The following is an 18,384-nucleotide window of genomic DNA, read 5'->3' as shown; positions in this document are numbered from 1 at the left end:
CATTTCACTCATAGCAGAACAGCACAGCTTTATTTAACATTTCAGTTCACAAAGGTGTTAACAGGAAATCAGATCTATTCCACAAAAAAAGGTGGACCTGAAGACACATGACAAATGACTTCTAGCTGCGTGACACCATATTATGATACCTAATTCATTCCCTAAATGACCACATAAATGTATTGGTAACCCATTAAGTTACTGACTAAAATCAATTTTAAATAAAACTCATTTGTATACGCATCAACAAACACCATCTATAAAACAAAACTTCATAAATGACTCTGTTACTAACACGCTCCACTAATTATTCTTACAGGTTATTGCCTGTACACTTCGGGCCACCGTCTCGAAACGCTACTTTTCGGCGGTCTGACGACCTCAAAAAAAGCCCAAAACAAAGAACACGGAAAAAACGGAGTAGGCACTTCTGTTTTTTTTTTCCACTTTTTCAGGGGCTTTGTGGACCAAAATGTCTCTTGCTGCTTTTTGCCATCCTGGCATATCGCACAACAATGGTTGCTAAATCATTCATGTTGTTGATTTGTGGGTTCTTGAATATTCTTGTTGCTTTTTTTTATATCACATACTGAGGCTGCATGAGTATTGCATGACTTCCTAGTCCAGAAGAATCAATGTGCGTTATTCTGCGATTACTCAAGAAGCAAAATGGTTTACGATCATCTACAGTCATCTGGTTTGTGCCAATACGTTGTCAATGATTTGTCGATTGTTTCTTAAACAGTAGTTTACACAAAGCGACGAGAACGTAGAGAAGGCATCGTAGAGCTTGCTGTTGGTTCGTGAACTTCAACACTGAACTTCAAGATCAATGTGGTCGGGAGTGGGAAATTGGAAAGGGAAGACAACATTGGTGTTCTTCAATACTTTTTGGGTCTAAATTGAATGACGAGCTACGTAAGGGAGACCAGCTCGAACAAAGGTAATAAATAAAGCTGGAGGCTGAAAAAAAAAAAACAAGTTCAGGGTGAATGAATAACTTCTGCTTCAGTGTTCCTTTTGTAGTTTAAAAATTTAGTAGATGTGGCTCATGCTTGGAGAATTGCAAGGGGTAGCTTAGGTCAAGGTGCTGACTTCCTTCCAGTGTCAGAGTTGGGATCAGAGTAGGAGAGCCCAGAGCATACGGATATTTGGTGTAGATTTAGCTTGAAGACTTGCAGCTATTTTAAGGGGGCTTAATGGACCATCTCGGTTCATTCTACGACTGAAAATGGGATTCGTCGATTAAATAGTTATTCTATTCATCGTGATTCTTCTGTGTTCCTGTATCTCTTTGCCAATCTCTTTTCTCTTTGGGTGAAACCCTGGTGCTTGCATAATGAAAATCAACAGAGGCTGAAATTATTGTTGAAATAATGCAGAATCCGTATTTACTGCTATATATGACAGTGTCCATCGTCCGTTCGCTCTCTGCCCTGTCCATCAGAAGTATTCCTTGAAAAATCTCTTTAAGGCATCACTGAGGGATTTTCCCTCAATCTCTTTCTGTTATTCCTCTATCCTTCTATTTCTTTCTGTATCCGTCTTAGGAGGTGAAAGGGTAACGGGGTGGGATTTTGGGAAGGAGAAGGTGTCGGTGGTCTCCCGTGGTGGAGTGCTGACAAGCCTTTAGTTCCCACAGCAGCTTCGAGTGGACTGTGCATCTGGGTCCTGAAGGTTTACCCCCCTGTGTCGAGCAGCATGCGTAGGGTTTTGGGTGTCTGTTTTTGGCATCTTTTTTGCTATTGATAAATAAACAAAAGGAGTTGAATGAAAAATAAAGAGCCTGGATGCTGTTCATAATGTCAATATTCTGTTTAGAGGCTTAAATTATGTTATTGAATTTACTGCGGAAAGTTTCATCCATGCAGGTTTCTTTTTCTAACAATTTTCTAAAGGTTTACAACAACTAGGTGCAGAAGAGAATATACTAGTAAGAAGATGGCTTTAACGCTCACCAATGGCCAGGAACAACTCGTTTACATTCATTGCAGTCTTGGCAGATGTTTCCATGAAAAGCAAGCCTGTTTCTTCTGCGTATGTCTGGGCTTCCTGTGCAGAAATGTTAAATTAATGTCTGGGTTATGGCTCACAAGACATTAGAGCAATAGTCAACAGTTTTAGTTGCAAAATTAGAATTTTTAAATATAAATTGTACCACCATTATGCTTTATATTCAGCAAAGATTCATTTAATTGATCGAACAGTAACAGTAAAGACATTTAAAGTGTTACAAAGGACTTGCATTTCACATAAATGCTCTCTGTTCTTCTGAACTGAACTTCCCTATTCATCAAAAATGCTAAAATCATGGTTTCCACAAAACAATGATAATAATAAGACATATTTCCTAACCACCAAATCAGCATACTAGAATGGTTTCGAAAGGATCATATGACACTGAAGACTGGAGTAACGGCTGCTGAAAACTCAGCTTTGACATCAACATTATAAAATATATATTTAGAGCATATATATATATATATATATATATATATAAAATAAATAATAATTATATTTCACAGTGTTTTACTGTATTTCTGAACAAATAAAAACAGTCTTCGTGTGCACAAGAGGCTTCTTTCAAAACCATTAAAAGTATTTTACGAACCACAAACTTTTGAATGGTACCGCATTTTGACATGGAAACATTTTAATTCTGTTCTGTCTTTTTTTAAGTTTGAAATACAAACAGCACCACACTATACACACAACAATCCCAGAGCTATTTATAAATCAAACCATGATGTGAGACTTTTTGTCATTTAATTGACAGAAGAAAAAAAACAAAAAAAAAAACATATGAACTATGATTAAAGAAAGAAAGGTATGACCTCATACTCCACGAGTCTCTTTTCTGCTAGGTCAGCCTTGTTTCCTGCGAGAGCAATGACAATGTTGGGACTGGCCTGCCGCTGCAGCTCTTTCACCCAAGCCTTTGCTCGCTCGAATGTGTCCTACAAACAAATGGCTAAAGACTAAGCAACAAACATACTATTTTACCAAATGAAAGTTTGTAGCCTTTATATAAAGTGTGTACTATTGTAAACTTACAGGCTTGGTGATGTCAAAAACTACAATAGCTGCCTGGGCTCCGCGGTAGTACATAGGGGCCAAGCTGTGGTAGCGCTCTTGTCCAGCCGTGTCCCAAATCTCAAACTTCACTGTAGTGTCATCCAGACAAACAGACTGTGCCAAGAACGCAGCTGATGGCGAGCAACAGATAAAAAAAAGATGAGTAATCTGAGCTAGAGATTCAAAGATGAATAATACTGAGGATTGACATTTTTTGTGATTGGAATCAGAGTTATAAAAATGACAAAATCACATAAAATACTAAAACTTTCACTTTATTAGTTACAAAAAAAAAAAAAAAAAGTTAATTGGAAAAGTACTTATAATAGTATATAAATAATGCTAATAAAACAGTTTTGAATAGAATAAAATAGAATACTAAAACTTAGTTTTTAATGTACAATCAACATTATTGTCTAAATACAGCAGGAGTTAAGCAAGTGTAAACAACTTATATTAAAGCTAATGATCAATTTACTTAGCAGCAGAATAATTTATTACGATTACTATTATTAATGTTTTTTTATAATTGTAAATTATTTGAATTAATTATTCATTGAACATATGCATATTTTATCATACTGCTGTTACTGCAGTTCTATTAAAGCAAAAAGGCAACTCAAGATAGTGTTTTAATGTGACTTTATCTTCAGTTCATGCTTTTAAATACCCCTTAACCATGGTAAAATCACTGCAATCCATGCCCTCAAGTGCTTTATTTCTTTAGCAAGAACTCCAGTCTAATATCAGTGTTGCAATAAGTCCATTTATATGGTATATGTCTGATTCTAATTTATGGGAGCCAAAGTCTAAAACAATGTTTGCAAATACTAGTGTGACGATTAAACTCCGAGATAGTGAACCTGGTTTGTCATCATACACGTGACGGCATCTACTGCTATGACTAAGTACAAGATCAGCTCAGTTTAAAGTCAAGTTAACACAATGTTACAGATCAATATAAAGAATCTAATTTAATTTAAGTGTGTTGTCACTTCTCAGCACTGCAGACTATACTGCTCACACCCAATGAGGCTCTTGAAGTGTTTATTTGCAAAACGGGGTAATAGGCAAAAATCTGTGTGCAATTGTGTTTTTTTATTTTTTTATTTTATAAAACTAGTGTTCTAGTAGCCCAACTGGTTGTATATGGTAAAAGGATCTACCAAATTATTTACAATACAACTCAAAATTTCAGGGTCAGCAATATTTGTAATGTTTTTGAAAGAACTGTCTTATACTTACTACTCGCTACTCACCAAGATTGCATTTATTTGACAAAAAAAAATAAAGAGTAAAACCAGTAGAATTGTGAAATATTAATATAATGTGTTCTATTTTAATATGTAATTAATTCATTACTCTGGTAGCAAAGCTGAATTTTAAGCAGCCACTACTCCAGTCATCAGTGTCACATGATCTTACAGAACCCATTTTAATATGCTGATTTGGTGCTTAAGAAATATTTATTATTAACAATGCAGGAGTGGAAATGGAGATACATCTTTTTAAGGATTCTTTGATGAATAGAAAGAACAAAAAAACAGCATTCAATGGAAGTTTTTTTTTTTTTTTGGAACAATGCAATAATCTTAACTGTCACTTTAAATCACTTTTAATGTGTCCTTTCTGAATAAAAGTATTCATTTATTAAAAAAAAACACAAACTTACTGACCCCAAACTTTTGATCTGTACTGTATGTAGGAATATAAATGCAATAAACTATTCAAAACAACCAAAATCTACCTAAATATCAACACCCATATTTATGAACTCAATTCAAATTCATCACCTATGCCTCACCTCCAATGGTGGTCTCCTGAAACTCATCAAACTGGCCCTTAACAAAGCGCAGCACCAGGCTGGACTTGCCTACGGCCATGTCTCCCAGCAGCACCAATTTGAACTGGCAAATCTTGGTCTGCGGTAGGCTTCCATTGACCCTGCTGGTCCCGCGAGAGCTCATGATGTAGGAAGGGTGGCCGTCCTCCCCGACACCGTCTTTAAAAGCAGCAATTTAAAACAGTCCACAAGTTGTTGTTGGCTTTTTTTAAGTACTGGAGACTTCTTAAGTTGTGAGGACAGCTGTCAGACTACGATGCTAAAAAAACAAACAACAATAAGAGTAGAATGTAAGTGAAACAGGTAGTGGAAGAGGAAGTAACTTACAACTAAAACAAAGGAGAGTTAACATACTGAAAAACTGTTTTTTTTTTTTTTTTTTTGTCATTACACGCGATTAAAAACATACTGAGACTTTTTATATATATATACATACATACATATATATATATATATATATATATATTTTTTTTTCTTTTATGTTTCACATAAGACAGCTAGTCATACGTGTTTGCAACAACACAAGTGTGAGTAAATGATGCCACTTCATTTCTGGGTAATCTATCCCTTTAACTTTGCTCTAGTAAAAACCACTATGGCTATTGCAAAACCAAACTAAAACTAATCAAATGACAGCCAAAAACAGTTCTCGTCTCCCTCTCTACACAGCGAAATTACAACTTTCAAGTCAGCAGTCATAACCACAGATGCTCTAATAAGTGAATCAGTTCTGATCAGAAATAGGGAAGATGATGAGTAAAGCAACAAATTAACATTTCTTATGTAAGAGTTCATTGCTAAACATCCTCATGACAGTTTAAATATGTGTGTCAAACTTTCGTAAATGATATTTCTGATTCAACAGCTTAAAAATGTCTCAAAAAACAAGGTGGCAAGTATCTCAGCTCAAGTGAACTTTTGAGATTGATTTGATGGGCATAGCACGAGAAATCTACACTTTACTCGGCATCTCAATGAAAATATCTGGATATTGAAAGTACAGCCTCCCTCATACATTCCAAATCCACAGTTCCTCCCCAGGAGTTAATTTTATTGTTGAAAATTCCTCTTGTGATGGATGTCAACATAAACAATGATCAATATCCTAGTTATCGTGCACCAGGTTGTCCACCAGTTTTGCGAAACTGTCACCTCTTTGTGGTTTCTCGGTCGTGTGCTGTTCTGCTTTTTGAGTTTGCATCAATATCGTTTTGCAGTGCAAATATTTATAGCTTAACTGCTTAAGTACATAGGTCAAAATCGGCTGGCCAACTCATACAGCAACATAAAGGCATTAAATAAAGTGTTAGTAAAATAACAATATAATCAATGTGCACTTAATATGTAACACCTTTGTTGAGCTGATTGTAATTATACAGTTATATTGATATAATGTTGCTGTAATGAATTGTACTTACACATACTGCTTGACATTTCCATTGTAAAATTAAGACTTACCATGATTTGCACACATTTTCTCACATAGTGAAGCTATAGGTTGACCACTGCACAATACAGAATTTGAATGCTGTGTTTCACCCTGAATATTCATAACATTTAACTATCAATTACACCTTCCAGTTTTACATAACATCTTTAATCCATAATTTTTACCCGTATGTATGCATGCGAAATTATCGCATAAATCCAATGAACAGATGCAAGTCTAATAATCGGGTGTATGACTATTGATCTGATTGATCAATCTAATAATCACGTGAAAGCCTATTGATGTGATTGATAACTCTAATAATCAGGCACATGTTTACTGAATCTGGTGTATGTATATTGATCGGATTAATAACCCTATTAATAAAGCATTTCTCTACTGATCCGAATAATCACTCTTATAATCAAGTGTATGTACATTGATCTGATTAATTACTCTAAATATAAGGTGTTTGTTTATTGATCTGATTCATCACTCTATCAATATGGCATATCTATTGATCTAAAAAAAAAAACCTGCAATATTAAGGACATGTCTATTGATCAGAATAATAACTCTAAAAATCAGGTGTCATTTATCTTAATAATAATTCTAATAATCTGGTGTGTGTATACTGATGTGAATAATAACTCTATAAAAATCAGATGTATGTTTATTGGTCCTGATAAATAAATTCGATAATCAGGAGTATGTCGACTGATCTGATTAGTTACTTTAATAATCAAGGATATGTCTGCTGATCTAATGCATAACTGTAATAATCAGGTGTATGTGTACGTGATCTAGTCCATAACGCGGACAGTCAGGTGATTATGTCTTTTGGGATGCATTAGAGACGCAATACAGACTCTGACCATTAACGTGACTCGTCTCGATCCAGGCGAAGCGGGCCGAGCGGTACCATGAACATCAATTTCTAAAATAATAACACCTCTTTTACATACAAAGAGTCATATACAACTATCAGCATTATTGATATCTACCTGTTGTTGCCAGTCGCGGCTGTTTTGGTGGTGGCTGTTCGGCTGTAGATCTATCAGCTGGACATCGGTCTGCGAGCACTTCCGCACATCCGCGCATGCGCACATTGCGCAGTGAGCAATACAAGCAGCAGGGGTTCAGATAAAAAATCGGCAGCTGGCAGCAGGAAGTGGCTGCCATTGACAGCCGGAAGGCAGTAACTGACAGCCGGAAGGCAGTAACTGTCAGCCGGATGGTAGGCGGGACCTGCCATTCGGTGGGAGCCAATCAGTATCGACCAACGTAGGCGCAACCAATCAGATATAACTGCACCCAAACGCTTCAGTAATGGTTGCGATTGATCAAACGGTAAGTTCAGAAATTGGTCATCGGAGTAATTAATGTTTTTTTGCGTTGTAAGTTTGATTTTAATTGGTATCTTGGTGAACGACTTGGTAGACTTGGTGTCTACTTTGGTTTAATTGTTCAATGAAATCTAATTAGTGGTAGCAACGTTGTTTGTGTACCTCGTTAGGGGCCTACCATTAACTTCAAATTACGTTTGACGTACCATTAAATATTAACGTTTGTTAGCGTGTTAACAGTCTATTGAATAATATAAAAGAATGTTGTTTGACTGGAATGATAGAAGATACATTTGCAACACTAACCATATATTTTTGCATGTTAAGTCTTTCAGGAGATTGTGTGATATACATGAACTTAAGAGTTCTTAAAATTAAGTTTTTTTTTTTTTTGCACTATTGAGGTGTGTTTTCTCTAATACTATGCATGTGCAGAACTGTTCTGTGTACCAGTTGAAGTTGTAAGCATGTGAATGCAAAACAATTATTATTATTTTTTTATTATTATTGTTATCTATACAAAATATAATGGACCGGTTCATAATTCCTTATAACTTTTAGGTCTAGTTTCACAGACAGGGCTTGGATTAAGCCAGGATTAGGCTGTAGTTAAATTTAGAACATTGAAGTAGCTTTTGTAAACATGCATTTAGAAAGAAAAAAAAACACATTAATGATGTGCATCTTGAGACAAAACCATGGCACTGACACCTTTTTTTTATTTTTTTGTAATACCCAATAGTTGCCAAATGCTGTCCTGTCGAAAATTCTTCTTTACGTGATCCTGGAGGAGGGTGATGCTACATTACTAAGTCCGTCTTTGGTTTGTTCCAAATTCAGAAGTCTGCTGTACTGTATACAGACTCCTTTCGAAAGAGGGCACAATCCAGCTGGCTTGACTGAGTATCTTCTTTTACAGATTTGATTAGAGGTTTAAAAAGGTGCCATAACATTACATTTCTCAGTTGCCATGTCTGAATGTTTATCTTTAGTAATAATGCTGTTTTCATGCTCCTCATCTCAATATACAGGTGGAACAAAATGGAGAACAAGTCTAAGCCATGTCAGGAATTCAACAAAATGTACACCCTGCAGACACTGAGACGAGGTTTACAACAACTGCTTACCAGGTGTGCAAATTATGCATGAAAATGTAATCACTGCTCTGTACATGATGACAAGATGCAATGGGAATAATCATTAATATGGCTGTGCATGCATGTCTACTGTTAATAAAGCAATTTAGGTATTAAAGTCACCATTTTCTTATGAATAATAAAATGCAGCAGCTAGAGTTCTTCCTAGAATCAGGAAGTATGACCGGATCAGCCCAGTTCTGTAAACCCTGTACTGGCTCCCTATCAAACATCGTATAGATATTAACATCTTCAATTTATATTAATCTGTTTCTTTCTTATTCGAAGGTCACTGCAGTCACCCAGATCGAGTACGTATCCAGACCAGATGGTGGATCGCACCTAGAAAGGACCTCTACAGCCCTGAAAGACAGCGGAGACCAGGACAACTAGAGCCCAGATACAGATCCTCTGTAAAGACCTTGTTTTTTCTCCATTTTGTCACCGGTGGAGTTTTGGTTCCTTGTCGCCTCTGGCTTGCTTCGTTGTGGTCACTTCATTTACAGCGATCTCATTGACATGATTGCAAACGATTCCACAGATACTATTTAAACTGAACCGAGCTGAAGGATGACATCACTGAGTTCAATGATAAACTACCTTTTTAAACTGACTACAAACTGAGTTTACTAATGTCCTTCTGCATTATTGACTGACACACTATTTTCCTGTTTAATACTGTAAAGTTGCTTTGCTTTGATCTGTATTATTAAAAGCACTATATAAATAAACGATGCTTGACTTGACCATGTTGCAAGAGGAAAATGAGGGGAGATGCACATCCAACATGGGTTTTACAGTGATTGGTGCAAGATGCTGGAGAAGTAACTCTGTATACCTCATCAGTTCTGATCTAAGAGTCTTGAAAATACCTCCGGATTGTTGTTAGTGATTCTGATTGATATTTTAGTCTGCTTGCTTACTGGATATATTTTATACGGTTTACATTGTAAAGCACTGACTTTGACAACTTACTAACCCAGTTACAAATTTAACAGCTACTATATACTATATATATATATATAGTTGTTTCTTGAAATACTACAAATAAAACCGCAAATTATGATTTTAAATAAAGGTCTCTGAGACTTCTCTCTTTTCAGTCATTTGTGTATATAGCCTATAATAAATATACAACATACACCCAGTAAGTGCCACTCTCGTATATAAATATAAATTGTTTTATTTCACACAAACAATGATACATGCATAAACATTCAGCTGGAAATTAACGTTTAGCAAAATGATCTTATTTCTTTGTTTATATTTGATCAATATTTTAAATCAAATAATATACAATACTGACCTTTATACTTATTTAAAAAAGTATTAAACATAATCATAAGTGTACATAATTATTTATTTGTCTTGTTGCCGCCGGCAGCCTCCTCCAATTTCCGGGTATTAGCGACAGCTGCCATCCGGTTTTATTGGCAGCCACTTCCTGCTGCCAGTGACAGCCACTTCCTGCTGACAGCTGCCGATTTTTCGCTGAACCCCCTCTCAATACAAGTCAACGCATTTCGAAAGATTTCTTTGTTTTATTTACTGATTCGTGTATAAATAATAATTTATGGTCTTAAAATAAGGTTGATATCGTTTCCCTTTTGTAAGCACTAAGCTTAAAATTGTATACAATGCTGTCTTGTATAGTTTAATTTGAAATAATATTAAAATATTTAGAAAAATAACATAAAAATAGGCTATATTTATTAAAACTATTATAAAAATAATACAGTCAAATAGCTTTAAATCTCTTCTATTAGACTAAATTAACTAACTTTTATTTTGAAATGGAGAGAGGAGCTTTCTAAAAGAAGGATATCAGTTTATATTATCAACGAATACTTCGATATTTATAAATAACACCAAATATTTATTTTTATCATCGTCAATATATATATATATATATATATATATATATATATATATATATATATGTGTGTGTGTGTGTGTGTGTGTGTGTGTGTGTGTGTGTGTGTGTGTATGTATTTATTTATTTTTGGATGACTTTTACGTTGAAGCCCTAAACTCTCAAGGATCAGGTAATGTAATAAAAACTAAGCCCATTAATTATCACTGTGTTATTGTAACGTTATTATTTCTAGAAAGTATGTTAGTAAATTTGTCATAAAGTTGGCTGGCTGATCCAAATCTTCAATTGAATTGGCGTAAAGGAAGCCATTTATTTTCCATTCTATAAGTTACATACAAGAAGTTTCTGGATTGATGTCGAACATAAAAAAAGGTTATATATATATATATATCTGAATGCACTGTAAGTCGCTTTGGACAAAAGCGTCTGCTAAATGCATAAATTCAATGTTATATATATATATATATATATATATATATATATATATATATAAAACCTTTTTTATGTTCGACATCAATCCAGAAATTTTTACTTTGGCACTGGCTTATATTCTTTGTTTTCTTTTTTCACTTTTGAAATAATATTTCTAATTGTATTTCTTGTATATGTTATTAATTGAAAAATGCACCGATTAGCATCTAGATACTTTACTGCAGGGATAGGCAACTTTGGTCCTGGAGGGCCACTGTCCTGCAGAGTTTAGCTCCAACCCTAATTAAACACACCTGAACAAGGCAGTCAGTGTTTTCGGGATTACTAGATATCTACAGGCAGGTGAGTTTTTATGAGAGCTGAAGCTAAACTCTGCAGGATAGTGGCCCTCCAGGACCAAAGTTGCCTATCCCTGCTTTACTGGGATGATGTGGTTGTCATGGACACATTGAAAGTTTCATTTAACAAGGCTATCAAGTGGTTATTTGCTTGACTCATACATCTGGCTCAGATTGGTTTGATATGATAAATGTCTTACCTTGACTTTCCAGTTGTATTGTAAAATCTCTATCCAGCCTTTCTATTGTTACCATTACTTACCACTCATATTATTATTGTCTACAACATATTATGCATTTTGCCAGTGCATTATCACTTATGCTCCTACACAGCCATCTTAATGGTGATTTTATACTATCTTCTAACTCCGCTCACTTGTTTGAAAAAAATCTTTTATCTTCAGTAGAAATGGACAAATACACAGCATGTGTATTGCCACGTCTGGAGCCCTTCCTGATCGGGGTGCTTCCCGCCACACCCCCAAGCAAATTCAGCATGCATTATCTGCGCAAGATGGCCTGTTATGTCCGGACCCGGGATGGTTGCTTCCCCAGGCTTGGCTGGCACATGTGGCAACACATCGCTTGTGGCAAACTGCAGCTGGCAGAGGAGCTTGCCTGGCTGTATTTTGAAACTTTTGATCTGTTGATGCCTCGTTCTGCAGAGCAGAGATTAGAGTGGGCAGAATCTCTATCTCAGTGCCACACTCCTAAGGAACTTGACAGGCAGCGCTGTAAGGTAAGAACAAAAATGGTGTAGTGCTTTTAGATAGTATTATTGCTGTTCTGCTGTGCTAATCTTTTTCCCTATGCCTTCTTTTAGCTGTCAGTGGACACTCTGCAGTTTCTACTCTTCTTGTATCTACAGCAACTAAACCGAATCTCTCTTCGCACTTCACTGATTGGGGAAGAGTGGCCAAGTCCCAGATCACGATCTCTCTCTTCTTCCTCTGAGAGAGACAACAAAATAAGCTCCCAAAATAAGGTGTGTGGGTGAATTTTATGAAAACATCAAACATGTTTCATTATCTGAAAAATGTAAAGACAATTTTATAGCATACAATGATTTGTGGGGTAGGGTGGGGTTATACGCTACCATTCAAAAGTTTAAGGTCATTAAAGGAGTTATATGATGTTGCAAAAAAAAAAAAAACTGTGTTTTTGGTGTACTGAAATGTGTTTATGCAGTTTAAGGTTCAAAAAACGCATTATTTTCCACATAATGTACATTATTGTTCCTCCTCAATGCCCCACCTTTCTGAAACGGGTTGATTTTTACAAAGCTCATCGGTCTGAAAATCAAGGTGTACAATGATTGGCCAGCTATTCAGTGCGTTGTGATTGGCCGAATACCTCAAGCGTGTGACAGAAATGTTATGCCCCTTAACATAGTGTGATGCCAAGTCACGGAACGATGAGAAAAAAACTATAAAACCCATTAAAAACGAGGTATTTTTTGCATCCAGCGGGGATATAATTTCTGATTATAATGAAACCATTGTAGGCTAATCTCAGCAAACAGTAAAATGCGTTGCACACATCTGAATAATTGGGTTGAACTGTTCTGGAGCAGTATTGTAAATGCAACTTAAACAATGATTTCTAGTTGTGTCCTCTTTTGGAAGGCCAAACAAAGTAGTTTTGCTTTCACAACAAAACACACAGCATCTCCACAACATGACAGCGGCGGCAACAACAATACTACAGCGAGAATCAAAGTTATGCCTTCTTTCTTTGTGTGAACATTTGGATGGCGTTATGCAAATCTTACCACACGGTGACATAGACATGAGGGGGCGTGTTTAAAGGAGGCATTTTGGGGGGCGTAGACGAGTCTTAACTTTTTTTTTAAATAAAAAATAAATTTGAAACATATTTCCAAAAGAAAACAAATTAGAGCTTTTTCAAAAAGTTGTAACATAACATGTCTCTAGAACACAAGTTAAAATAATCATTAAGTAAAGATGCCAAACAACATGTCTAGACATATGGCAAATGCACTCATGCGCTAGATATTCATTCCTTTTACACCTTTCTATTTCTAACCTTTTCTATTCACATCTTATACCATGTGCAGTGTTAACATGGGCTCGAAAAAAATCTGCATCACAGACAGAGTGTGTGAACCTGGAGCTAGGCATATGCCGAGTCTGTTCTGTTCCTGCGCTCCACTTAGGCGCGCTGCACCCTGACTGGTTCAGATTGCATAATTCAGAAGGTCAGGCCGTGGAAAACATTGCTATAAAGTGATTTAGAAAGCGCGTACACTCAAATCGTGATTTTATTACAATTTTGATTAATCGTCCAGCCCTAGTTTGAGGCTTTAGTCTTTGAAACTTTAGGGATCTTATTGATTTACTAACAGCTTGTAACACTCCAAAGAGAAAGGAAAACTTGAAATCGCATTATAAGACCCCCTTTTTAAAAAAATAAATTAATTAATACCTTTACTCTGCAATGATGCATTACATTTTAAATATATGTTATTATTTTATTTTTATTTTATTTTTGCAGTGTAAATGTGTACGTACAAATAATTAACATTTATATTTAATAGAAATGTATGTTTTTTTGTTTTATTATATTTTAGACTTTATTTAATTAATGAAATGGAAAATTGGGGATGTGTTTCACTGTCATGAAAATAATAAAAAATAATTTAAATATTTAAAAAAAGTAAAATCTTTACAAATACTTTAAAATTTTCCTTATGCAAAATACAATCTCTTATTTTTTCTTATGGGGGTGAAATGTATCCTCAGGCATCATCATATTCACTTTTGTATGTCCCCTGAATGTACTTCCATTTGTTACTCACACAGTCAGGTGTACATTACATTTGTGCCTGAATCCTATTTATATCCTTTTTTTTTTTTTTTATAAAGACTGATGTATAAAGAGAATTCAATTTAGAACTGGGACGACCAGGCTCATCTTACTTTCATCCAGACACACCTGGCTGAGCTTTTGGAGCTGCTAGTGGAGCCAGGCCAGCTGAGCAATTCAGGGCAGCTTCTGCGTGACAGCCAGCTCACTTCAGAGGCTCTTGAAAGCCTCAGTTTGTTGCTGGAAGGATCTGTGAGCCTTAGCCATACCGTGTACCCAATCCACAAGCTCCTCAGCCACATGCCACTGCAGTCTCAGGCAGGATTCTCCAAACTCAGCCACTCCTACTCTCAGCAGCCACTCCAGGGGTGCATCAGGCCCTTTGCCTCAACCCCTTCGGCGTCTCTACCTGCTCACAATCTGGAAAGAAACTGGCATGGGCCCTGCAAGGTAAACCCTAATCTCTCGTCAAAGGAATGAAGTTGTGTGTTTAATGTTTTACAAGTCAAATGTCCTTTAGGAATATTTGAGGTATACTTTCATTTAAAGGGGTAATGAATTTAGAAATCAACTTTTACTTGAGCTTTTGATCATTGTACTAAAAGAATGTCCTGTGAGTTTTAATAACTGAAAACGTCCTTGTCTTAGTGAAATAAAAGCTTTAAGTGACACCAGGCCCAGCGAACACCAGATCCTGAAATGTGCCTACATATGAAATAATAGATAGGTTAAACACCGCCTCCACAGAAAAATATCAACACCCAATACTGTAGCCCCCTCACTGATTAGCACATGACATAGTATATACATGACACGGAAATAACACAAGTGGCGCTTAACCAGATTGAGCAACCAAGCATTAAACATGCCGTTAAAGATCACAAAATATTGTGCAGTGCCTGGTTGTGAAAGAACACGTACGCTGCATAACCTTCATTCAGATTCAAATGTTAGGAATAACCTTTATTTTTAATGAAGTTTCAGCCCACGCAAGTAAAACATAGAGGGTTTGTTCACTTCATTTCATGGTGGATTCCTTTGTAAACAAGACACAGGTCCACGCTTGATTTGCAGAGAGACTGAGATTAAAAATCAATATGATTAAAAAGATATGATGGGAATGGCACAGCACACCTATGTGAGTAAAAATATTTGTACTGCGTCACTACTGCTTTGTTAAAGATAACTTGATATGTCCTGATTATGTGTATGTGTCTAAAGTCACAGAAGGCTCCAACTAGGAACTATGACTACTTCAGGTCTTCAGTCGGTCACGCCCATAAAAACCAAGCGTTTCTCGAGCCAGCCTCAAAAACAGGGTGGAAAATAGTCTATTACTTATGGATTTTATTGTTTTTTTTTTATGTAAAAACAATGTCGTAAAAAATGCAAATGTCATAAGTGAACAACAGTATGAAATTATTAAAAAGCCAGTTCATGACCTCTTCAAATTGTGTGTGAGTGGAAACAAAAACAACATATACAAAGACATCATTAACATAGAAATCACAAGGGAGCAGTACCAAAAGCCATACTTTTAAATAATTAAAATGGTTTGAATGTGTCTAGTTTAGCTTAAAATGACTGATGGTTAACCAGATTATAGAATTGCTAACTCTTCTTATTTTGTTTTGTAGTAGAGGGCACCCTAAAGAAAGCCAAAATATTCAGGAATACTCATGTGGCTCCTCCAGGAAGTCGACTGCTGCTCATGTCGCAGGTTTGCAAACAGACGTTGGCCAAAGACTCTGAAAAGCTGAATGATGCCCACATCAAACTCCACCGCTGCAGTGAAGCTTTCATCTATCTTCTCTCTCCTCTGCGGTGAGGAATCACCTTATTAGATTAAAATAAATGCACTTATTGTTTATAAAGTGCACTTCAGCAGAAACATACAGAGGTAGGATTTGTCCAATTGTTTTTTGTTTAGTCTTCATCTATGTAAAACTATGTCCTTATCTCGCAGGTCCGTGACCTTGGACAAGTGCAGGAACTGTACAGTGGTTCTTGGCCCGGTGGGGACCAGCGTCCACATTCAGAGTTGTGAGAATGTCCGTGTGGTGTGTGTGGCTGGCCGTCTGACCATAAGTGGCTCATCTCACTGCACAATCCATGCCCTTACCCCTACTCGACCCCTTCTCCTTCCTGGGAACGTGTCACTCACACTGGGCCCCTTCCACACACATTATCCCACTCTAGAGGACCACATGGCTAGTGTGGGCCTAGCAGTGGTTCCCAATTCATGGGACCTACCTCTGCTGTTTGGAGCCGAGGGTTCTACTACAGACACTAGCTGCTACCGCATCCAGCCCCCCTCTGAGTTTTATCCGCTGGTGATACCCTTCAAAATGGAGGGGGATAACTGTGAGACCCCTTGGGGTCTGCCGACAGACTACCAACAGGCCATGGAGAGCCGAGAGAAGGCGATAGAAGACTGGCAAAAGACTGTGAAGGAAGCACACCTAAACAAGTGAGCACACTTTTCTGTTCCTTTCAAAGCTGTTGTACTGTACATAGTTAAGTTAAATTGTAGGCATAGATTTAGTGCTACACCAAAATTTGAATCAGAAAGACATTGCAATATGTGCAACGTAAACCACTCTGTTGATCTGAATCCATTTGAGATATTTCGCATCATGCTAGTAGTTTTTATTGATTATATATATATATATATATATATATATATATATATATATAGTATTATATTTGTAGAATAAAATCAGTTTTTATAAGTTTTTTGTTGTTGTTGTTGATTTTAATGAATTCTAGGTCTGTCGTATTGCATTATGTATTATTTCATGGTTTTTATTTTATTTATTTATTTTTTGGTGCATTCCCTGACGAGATTAATTTGGTTTAATTTAACAAATAATACATTTATTATTAAGATTATTTTCAAATTATTTTTAGAATGAAATAATTTTGTTTTCTGTTGTTGGCTTGCATGTAAAATATGTATTCATTATATCAATATATATGTTTTGGGCTTTTGAATAACATATTCTCTGTTTTTCTTTCTTTTTCCTTTTTTTTTTAAACAGATTAAATCCAATTAAATAAATAAAAAATTTTTTTAAGACATGATGCATTGTCGTTGTTGTTTTAAAGGGTTCAGAGACGGCAGTTTCAGGCCTTAGTGGAGCAGAAGTTTCATGAGTGGTTGCTTGAGACAGGACAAAGACAAGAGCTTGACAGTCTCCACCCTCCTGTCCTCACCCGCTCCACCTCTGTGTCAGGGTTTTGGTAAGGGAGGAACTCAAGTGCAGACAGGAAGTAACTAAAACACAGGATTTATTTAACAAAAAGGGAAAACAAAAACCCACAAGGGGGAAAACAAGGGCTAGGGTAGACACTAAATAATTCTACAAAACACAATAAACAAGGTAAACAAAGACTCTGAACACTAACTACTAACAAACACTCACTGCAAGACAAAAGACTTCTTAGAGGGGTTTCAAGGACAAGATATCTCAGGAGGCTGACAGGTAGAAACACATAAGTTGAACAATCACAATGAACCGACGCAAGACAGAGCACACTAGGAGATCTAAATAGGGGAACAATTAAGACACGACAGGTGGCACAGATAAGGCAATCACAACAAGACTAGGATAACAAGGGGGGCGGGGCAAGGGAACGAGACAACACAAGCACATGGCCCAAAGACAAGGCCATGTGCTTGAACACAAAACACGGGTCTGCCATGATCCTGCCTCAAGACTAGGAAAAATCAAGGACACAAGGACAGAATCATGACACTCTGTAGACCACTGGCCTGCCATCCACACCTCCAACTCTGGACCGAATGTACTCCAAGATCAACCACCAGAACCAGCAATGGGACGGGCACCAACTGTTTCCTAACAGAACAGCTAAACAACCGAAAGCTGTGTCCTGTCACATTATGGACATGTAGGGAAATCTATGCTGGATTAGTTTGTAGAGATGCAGGGTTATTGCTGCAGGGGTCTTGATAGTTTTAGCATTATGCTGCTTTCTGTTATAAGACATCAGTGATTCCAGAGGTTGATGTGCAAGAGAATATCACCATTAGAGAGTCATTATTTAATTGCTGCCTTCACA

General features: G+C 36.5%; 1 protein-coding gene, 1 long non-coding RNA gene and 1 pseudogene across 2 annotated transcripts; 2 read left to right on the top strand and 1 right to left on the bottom strand.

Moving 5' to 3' along the window:
• Window positions 1-2: 2 nt before the first annotated feature.
• On the bottom strand, window positions 3-7,509 carry LOC128019838 (ras-related protein Rab-5B). Its single transcript, XM_052606115.1, has 6 exons — window positions 7,352-7,509; window positions 4,880-5,177; window positions 3,055-3,206; window positions 2,835-2,957; window positions 1,959-2,052; window positions 3-1,742 (listed from the first exon to the last, which is right to left on the bottom strand). Exons 2-6 carry the CDS (start codon window positions 5,040-5,042, stop codon window positions 1,630-1,632), a joined length of 645 nt encoding a protein of 214 aa, XP_052462075.1. The 5' UTR covers window positions 5,043-5,177; window positions 7,352-7,509; the 3' UTR covers window positions 3-1,629.
• A 596-nt stretch (window positions 7,510-8,105) lies between these two features.
• On the top strand, window positions 8,106-9,575 carry LOC128019839 (uncharacterized). Its single transcript, XR_008185250.1, has 3 exons — window positions 8,106-8,634; window positions 8,725-8,823; window positions 9,118-9,575. It is a non-coding gene; the product is annotated as an uncharacterized LOC128019839 (long non-coding RNA).
• Window positions 9,576-11,658: 2,083 nt separating this feature from the next.
• Window positions 11,659-17,548, top strand: LOC128019358 (TBCC domain-containing protein 1-like; annotated as a pseudogene).
• The last annotated feature ends 836 nt before the right edge of the window (window positions 17,549-18,384 follow it).

The sequence above is a fragment of the Carassius gibelio genome, chromosome A9 (assembly GCF_023724105.1).
Source record: "Carassius gibelio isolate Cgi1373 ecotype wild population from Czech Republic chromosome A9, carGib1.2-hapl.c, whole genome shotgun sequence".
NCBI lineage: Eukaryota > Metazoa > Chordata > Actinopteri > Cypriniformes > Cyprinidae > Carassius > Carassius gibelio.
This window is presented reverse-complemented; position numbering and strand designations above follow the sequence as displayed.

Coding starts and splice junctions, on each gene's coding strand:
- LOC128019838 (XM_052606115.1), bottom strand. CDS start 5,042: ATGAGCTCTCGCGGGACCAGCAGGGTCAATGGAAGCCTACCGCAGACC. Junction 2,958..3,054: donor TTTTTGACATCACCAAGCCT/GTAAGTTTACAA, acceptor ATTTGTTTGTAG/GACACATTCGAGCGAGCAAA. Junction 1,743..1,958: donor CGAGTTGTTCCTGGCCATTG/GTGAGCGTTAAA, acceptor ATTTATCAATAG/CAAAAAAGATGCCAAAAACA.